General features: G+C 43.5%; 1 protein-coding gene across 1 annotated transcript in view; it reads left to right on the plus strand.

Moving 5' to 3' along the window:
• LOC135106201 (zwei Ig domain protein zig-8-like) overlaps nucleotides 1–7,195 on the plus strand; it is a 103,000-nt gene that overhangs the window by 57,197 nt on the left and 38,608 nt on the right. The window contains exons 4-5 of the mRNA XM_064014976.1: nucleotides 2,453–2,663; nucleotides 5,025–5,167. Of these exons, the coding sequence (XP_063871046.1) occupies nucleotides 2,453–2,663; nucleotides 5,025–5,167 (354 nt within the window). The remainder of the gene's footprint in view (nucleotides 1–2,452; nucleotides 2,664–5,024; nucleotides 5,168–7,195) is intronic.

A 7,195-nucleotide genomic window follows, 5' to 3' on the forward strand; every position in this document is an offset into this window, starting at 1 on the left:
ATACTTTCGTGATCGTATCTTTTGCTCAGGTCTCTCTCTCTCTCTCTCTCTCTCTCTCTCTCTCTCTCTCTCTCTCTCTCTCTCTCTCTCTCTCTCTCTCTCTCTCCATGGTTTACTTCTCCCAACATAGTTTATTTAATTTTGTCCCTTTTCATTGTCTTTCTTTCTCTTCCTCTTCTTTGACTTTCCTTATATTCTGCTTCATAATCTTCCTTTTCATCCTTACATTCCGATGCTTTTTTCGTATCCCGTATACTTTCGTATCCCTATCTAATCTCCTTTCTTTTTTTTTCTGATCCTTTTCATGCTACATTCCGTATTTCTTTAATTTTTCTTTTTATTCTTTTACTATCCTATGTCTCACTTTAGAAAAGATAATACAAATCATGTCAGGACCTCCACATCTCGATGTTATTTTGTGTCCTCCTCATCCACCTTCTTTTCCTCTTCCTCCTCGTCGTCGTCCTCCTCGTCATCATCTCAGCAAAAAACAGCGAGGCTTATCCAGAAAAAAAAATCACCAATATCAAAGAATACTCAACTGCATTTGATCGCTGCCCCTAAAAGTCTCGTCTTGTATTGAATCTTCCTGAGAAAAATCGTTTGTCACTCCAAAGCTGGTGCTTAATAGACAACGAAATGAGTGCCAAATTGGTGCAAGAAAGACAATAAACCAGATAATAGATGCTTTAAACTGCGGAGCAACTTAAAAGGCCTTTCCCCAGCGTGTGGGGGGTTCTAATTTTTAGACGTGTTGCAGACCTGGTCATATGGAGACCGCCTGCACACGCCCCGCCAGGTGTCGCGCCGCCGTGATGGTTGCGGCGAGTGACACGTTGCTATAAATTACTGTTTTCAAAATGTGAAGCCTTTATTCTGATCACACTATCGTGCTCACGAAGTTTTCCTACTTAATGTAACAATAAGTTTCAGCATTCAATGATTAACTGTTGAAAATAGCGAGCATAAGTAAAACATATTATAAACATGTTTTTTTTAACATCTTCAACAGTTCAGTTCATCGTAATACCTTTTTTTTTTTTTTTGTCAATTTTTTTACCATACATCTTAATTCTACAGTCACTGCTGAGTCTGATGGTGTTAACCGAAAGTGGCTATCCCGTATATGAAGTGACTTATGGAATAAAATTCGCGCATTTTGCGCTTTCGATAAGTTAAAATATGGGAAATATGGTAAAACGGTGGGTCCGACTCTAGGGGACAAGCGGAGCGGTGGGTTGTAGAGATGCATGATAACAAAATTAGAGCCCCTTCGCTCCGCTCAGGGAATTAGCTGATGCTGAAGGTTTGACTATACCGATGTTCATAGGTAATGAAGGACTTGTGGGCGGATCAAAGTGAGGAAAACCTGGGCAGGGTGTTGAGGTGACTCGGAGAATCGAGGTGATTTTCCTTAGTCACAGATCTGTTGTGGCTGCTGTGACTTTGTTTGTACTTGTACAGTGTTTGACTTTATATTCTGGTAGTTTACTGAAAATAATATGAAATTTGGGTGTCGTTTCCCCCCCACCCTTTTGTATTCTGTGTGTGGATGCATTTACTTTCACTTTCAATTATTCTTTGTCTTATGTGGTAACATTTACTCTCGCGTTTCAATCCAATATATTCAGAAACACTCAGGAAAAGAAGCATGGAATCATTGTTTTATGGATATATTTTCCTTCGATATTATATATCGTCTTCATTGTCTTTACTTCGTTTGGTATTTAATTGCAAAGTTTACGAAAGGTTGCATGGAATCTATTAATTTTGAAAACATTGTGAAAATCTTTTCCTTTTATCTATCGACTCTTTGTTTTGTGGAGTGTTTGAGTTCTCTTTATTGTGAAGCGTTCAGAAAAGACGGACACAGTAATCTGAAAATACATGGGCTGTAAATATTATCTTTGGTATTTTATTACTACCGTCTTATGACTGAATGAGATCGTACTACCTAACTAAAATTTTTGAGAAACGTCGTGGTTGATATTTTTTTTTTTTTTAGTATATTTTCTTCTTGGTTATTTCACGTGAATACCGCTTGATGCTGTTTGGAAATCGAAGCTCAGCGGGAGTTTGCGAAGTACTTGAGTCCCCTTAATGCTACTCTGCCAAACTTTCTCAAGCAGGAGAAGGAGGAGGAGAAGGACAGTAACGGGAACGAAGAGGTTCAGGTCAAGGAGAAAAATACAAAAATTGTGAAAAGGAAAAGGAGGAGAAAAGGCCATCTAAATAGAGACATAAGATCAGATTAACTTAAGATCGAAAGGGGAACTACAAAAATCCTGTAGACCTATACGTGGAAATCCTTGGGTAAAGATAACTGCAAATTTCACCATTCATCTCTACTTACTGGCATATTATTTTAGACTACACTAGAGGAATTTAATCTCCCCTCATCATCTGCTATCCAGTCATTTCACACTTGTCTATCCACCTTATGCCACTACAGGTATCGTGGATCCGAGGGCGGGACCTGAGGATCCTGACAGTGGGTCGCTACACATACACGACAGATCTTCGCTATGAGGCGCTGCACCAGAACGGCACCAACCAGTGGACACTTCGTATCAGGTCAGCTCAGCCACGTGACCAGGGCACCTACGAGTGTCAGGTCAGCACGAAGCCAGTCAAGACCTTCATTACCTACCTCAGGGTACTGGGTGAGTTCTGGGGATGTGGAGGCTGGAAGGAAAGAAATATGAGTGTGAAAGCAGGAATGGCAATATGGGTAATAGATATGTGAATAAAAAAAATATAAAAAAAATTAATCCAGTAGGCAGTATGTTATATATATTCCTATGTTCGCCTATTATCCCTGTCCATAAATGTCGAGTCCTTTGAATCTCCTTATTAACTAAAAAACTGATAACCGAGGTAGTTCCCGTCATCTACCACCCTTTTCAAGGAACAATAATAAAAAAAAAAAAAACGTAAGGTGTTTGGAAAGACATTTTGGGTACAGAAAAGAGAGAGAGTGAGTAGAGGATAAGAAAGGAGATAAGACAGGAACAGGAAACAAAGTAGTGGTACAGGATGAATAGGGAGACGACAAAACGGACTCTAATTGGAGAGAGAGAGAGAGAGAGAGAGAGAGAGAGAGAGAGAGAGAGAGAGAGAGAGAGAGAGAGAGAGAGAGAGAGAGAGAGAGAGATGGGGGTGGGTGTCATGGCAACAAGAAAGGCTAAAGTGAAATAAATTGTAAGCCATGCTAGATTTGGAGTGATATCCATATCTGTTGACGCGTAAATGGAGGAAAGAAAGGAGAGATGCAGTAGGAGTAAAGGAACCACAGATAGGCAGAAAACAAAGTGGGAAAGAAGAAAGGACGATACGGATGGTGAATAGTATATAAGATAAACATTTTGAAAGAGAGAATGTCACTAATTAAAGAAAAAAAATGTATGGATGGTGGATGCACAGAGAAAGCTACATGTATACGTGCATGGGCAATTAAACGACCTAAACGTGTGCACACAGATAGAGAGGCATACAGACGGACAAGCAAACAGACACAACCAGTGAATTCGATAAAAGAGAGAGAGAGAGAGAGAGAGAGAGAGAGAGAGAGAGAGAGAGAAACGCATTAATAAAAAAAATAACGCTTTGGTGTCAGTGAATCAAGAAGTAAAAAAAAAAAAAAGGAAAGAAAGGAAACCTAACACATTCCTTTGATCCCACCTCGCTATCTCTCACTCCCTCTTACCTCTCATTCTCTCGCGTTATTGCGATGTAAGAATACCGATAAACCTTTAACTTTTTTTCGTTCGTGTAAGTGAAGCTTGTGCAAGTCTTTACTCCATGCATTACATTCGAAGATCTCGTGACTCCATTAAATGACTTCTCAAAATATCTATCAGTTAATCAGTTTTAGTTGTTGCCTTATTGGAATATTCATTGTTGGCCGGTATCATAGTAAAATTGCAAGATATTTCCTTCATACCTAGACAATTCCTGAAGTATCGCAAGTTTATGACAGTATGAATGTTCATAATTCCTCAATCCATGGAAGGTATTTTTTGCGGAATACATTAACATGATACTGATTAAGATGTATTTTTTTTTTTTTAAACGGATGATGCAAGTATCTCTTTTTTATTCATGTGTGTTCAAAATTGGTCAATGAGATGGCCTTCGACCTTTTCCTTGGAATCTCCACTAAACAGTTAATTGGTAAAATCTATTTCGAAACTGCTACAGTGTTATGATGTGCGTCATCTGATCAAGAACTACCATTCCATTAGCATAAAATGAAACAAGTTTTCCGTTATTCACAAGAAAGGAAGCTTTTTTTCACTGAATGTACAAATCATTCTTATTTTTTATTGAATGTACAAATCATTTCTCTGTCTTGCTCCTGATGCGCCCTGGAGAGCACAGATCGATGCTTATAAGGTATAAGGTATAAGGTATATTATTTACAAAACGGCATTAATCAGGATCTTTACACGCCATTAAAACCTCAAGCCTTGCCCTTCCTTTACCTCATCACTTACCCTTCCTAGAAAGAAAGAATCTAAGCTCCTCTGCCTCACAGGACTACGGGCGCAGATTTGTTACAGCAGTTACTAGTGAGAATATTTAGTGATTGCTTATGAAATTTCCGTTCCTTCTAATCTCTCAGAAATACACATCTGTGTGCATCCAGAAACACAGAACAGAATGTGAAACACCCATCCTTCACTCAGGAATTGTTAATTAGTAGTTGTCAGAAAATCTCACTTTAAATTATAGATTTCATCGTTTTCTTTGTATTTCACTACACGCAGCTACACAGCACTACACACTACAAGTTTTACTCATCAGTCGCACACAATAACACACACACACATTTTTATTTTTATTTGAGCAAATGTCTTCTTTTCTTTCTTTTTTTTTTCACAGCCTCACCAGAACAAACTGTACCCAACAATACAACAAGGAATATGCACGTCTTACATCACAATAATTATGATTATGAATATGCCTGTGTGGCTTTACCTGAACACATCTAATAAACCTCTTTATTTTCCTTTGTATTTCAGAGCCCCGAGGGGAGATCCTTGGCTCACCTGACTTGTACGTGCAGAAGGGCAGCATGATTAACCTGACATGTGTGTTGCATGACCTGCCAGAGCCGCCTCGGTACGTGCGTTGGTACCACAGCAACAAACACCACAACAACAGAGTACGTAAGAGTGTACCTGTGAGGAGGTGCTTGGATTTTTCTTGCTCTCTCATGTTCTATCTTTCAGATACACACACACACACACACACACACACACACACACACACACACACACACACACACATAGGTCACGGTCCAGGTCACACGTGTCTGCCTGCGCTCCCGTTTCCTGGAGTCAGGCCTGGCAAGTCGGCCTTCAGCCACTCTGCCTCTCCTCTTCCTCCAGCCCGTGCCGCGTCAGGCAGTCTCTGCATCCTCGAGCAGTGTTTTCGTGTCCTTGTGTTTTCCGCGCCCTCTCCTCCAAACACCGCGTCCTCCAAGGGCCCTTCTTGCGGCTACATGTAGTGTCTTCGCGTGCCCCGCCCGGCGCCGTTGGTCTAGGTTTTTTTCTGTTCCTCGCCGTCCACTTTCCCAGACGCCCTTGTCACCGCAGGACGCCCCAGCGCCTATATGTGATGTCACTCATGTCGCTGCCCTTCTACTAGATGCCCCCGCCTCCAAAATTTCCTCCTCAAACTCCCAGTATTGTCTCAAGGTGCGCCGCATACACCGTGCCGCTCCCCTCACTGCCTTCGTCTTTGGTTGTCGCCCTTGTGGGCGCCCGCGACTCTTGCTCCCCACGGCAACGACCACGTGTCTACAGGACTTTCTCTGTCCTTCTGTCGCCCGGTTCCACCAGTGTCGGGTTGATCCCACCCTTCCTATGCTAGCTGCCGCGCCCCGATGCCCGCAGGTAGCCCGTCCCTTGGGACTCCTTCCTCAGCCTCTCCCACTGCCGACCCTCCCTTCTCGTAGGGTTTTCCGCCCCCATTTGCACCTTTCCCCTCTCTGTTCCGACCCCCACCCTACTCCACCGCCTGACCTTACCCTACTCATTCGCATTTCTCTCTCTCTCTCTCTCTCTCTCTCTCTCTCTCTCTCTCTCTCTCTCTCTCTCTCTCTCTCTCTCTCTCTCTCTCTCTCTCTCTCTCTCTCTCTCTCTCTCTTTCTCTCGTCTCTTCTCTCGTCTCTTCTCTCTCTCTCTCTCTCTCTCTCTCTCTCTCTCTCTCTCTCTCTCTCTCTCTCTCTCTCTCTCTCTCTCTCTCTCTCTCTCTCTCTCTCTCTCTTTTTTTATTTAAACAAAAAATTACATCAGGGTTAAAACAACACGTTTTTTATGCTGTTATTTGAAAAACCTATACTTAAATGTAAAGAAGAAAATATATACAAAAGCGAACTCATCCTACTATATATATATATATATATATACACATGATTAACACAGCACTAGTGTGGGAGTTTGTGTTTTATGCCACCTGTGTGCAGCCACTTTCACTTGCTGGAGTGTCATTGTCTGTGTATCACTCGTGGCTGCCGTAAACACATTCCACAGTCTGGAGGTTCTGGCTGTGTAAGAGCGCTGGTGCTGCCTCGAGTAAGATCGAGGCACTTGCACCAGTATGTCACTGGAGGTGGTGGTCCTGGACTCCCTCTGGACAGCTCGTGGTGGGAGCCTTAGCGAGCTGAGATGAGGGGCCTCCAGAACCCGGGCCTTGTGCTGGACCACCAGCGCCGACACGTCCCGCCGATGCTCCAGCGACGTGACTCCGGTCTGCTCCTCCTGCTGCTGCTGCTGCTGTCCGTCCATCCCCACCAAGCGCTGGGCACGGCGTTACACAGCATCCAGTCTCTGCAAGTGGGTGGGGGCACTCGACATCCAGAACAAGGCACTGTACTCCATACAAGGCCGTATCTGAGCCTTGTACAGTGTGAGGATGCCCTGGGAGTCGAGGTTTCCTGACATCCGACGCAGTGCAGAGACTCGCTCGGAGACCTGGTGGGCAACAGCAGCAACATGGCGGTCAAAGCGCAGGCCACAGTCCACTGTCACTCCCAGCAACTTGACGTGTTCCTGGAGGGGAAGTGTCTGGCCTCCAAAAATCAGACAGCCTGAGACGGCTGGGGAGGCAGCTGGGGACCGTGAGATGACCATGGCCTGCGTCTTTTCTGGAGCGAAGCTGACTTGCCACGCCTCTCCCCACTCCATCA

This window comes from Scylla paramamosain, chromosome 13, assembly GCF_035594125.1.
Source record: "Scylla paramamosain isolate STU-SP2022 chromosome 13, ASM3559412v1, whole genome shotgun sequence".
NCBI lineage: Eukaryota > Metazoa > Arthropoda > Malacostraca > Decapoda > Portunidae > Scylla > Scylla paramamosain.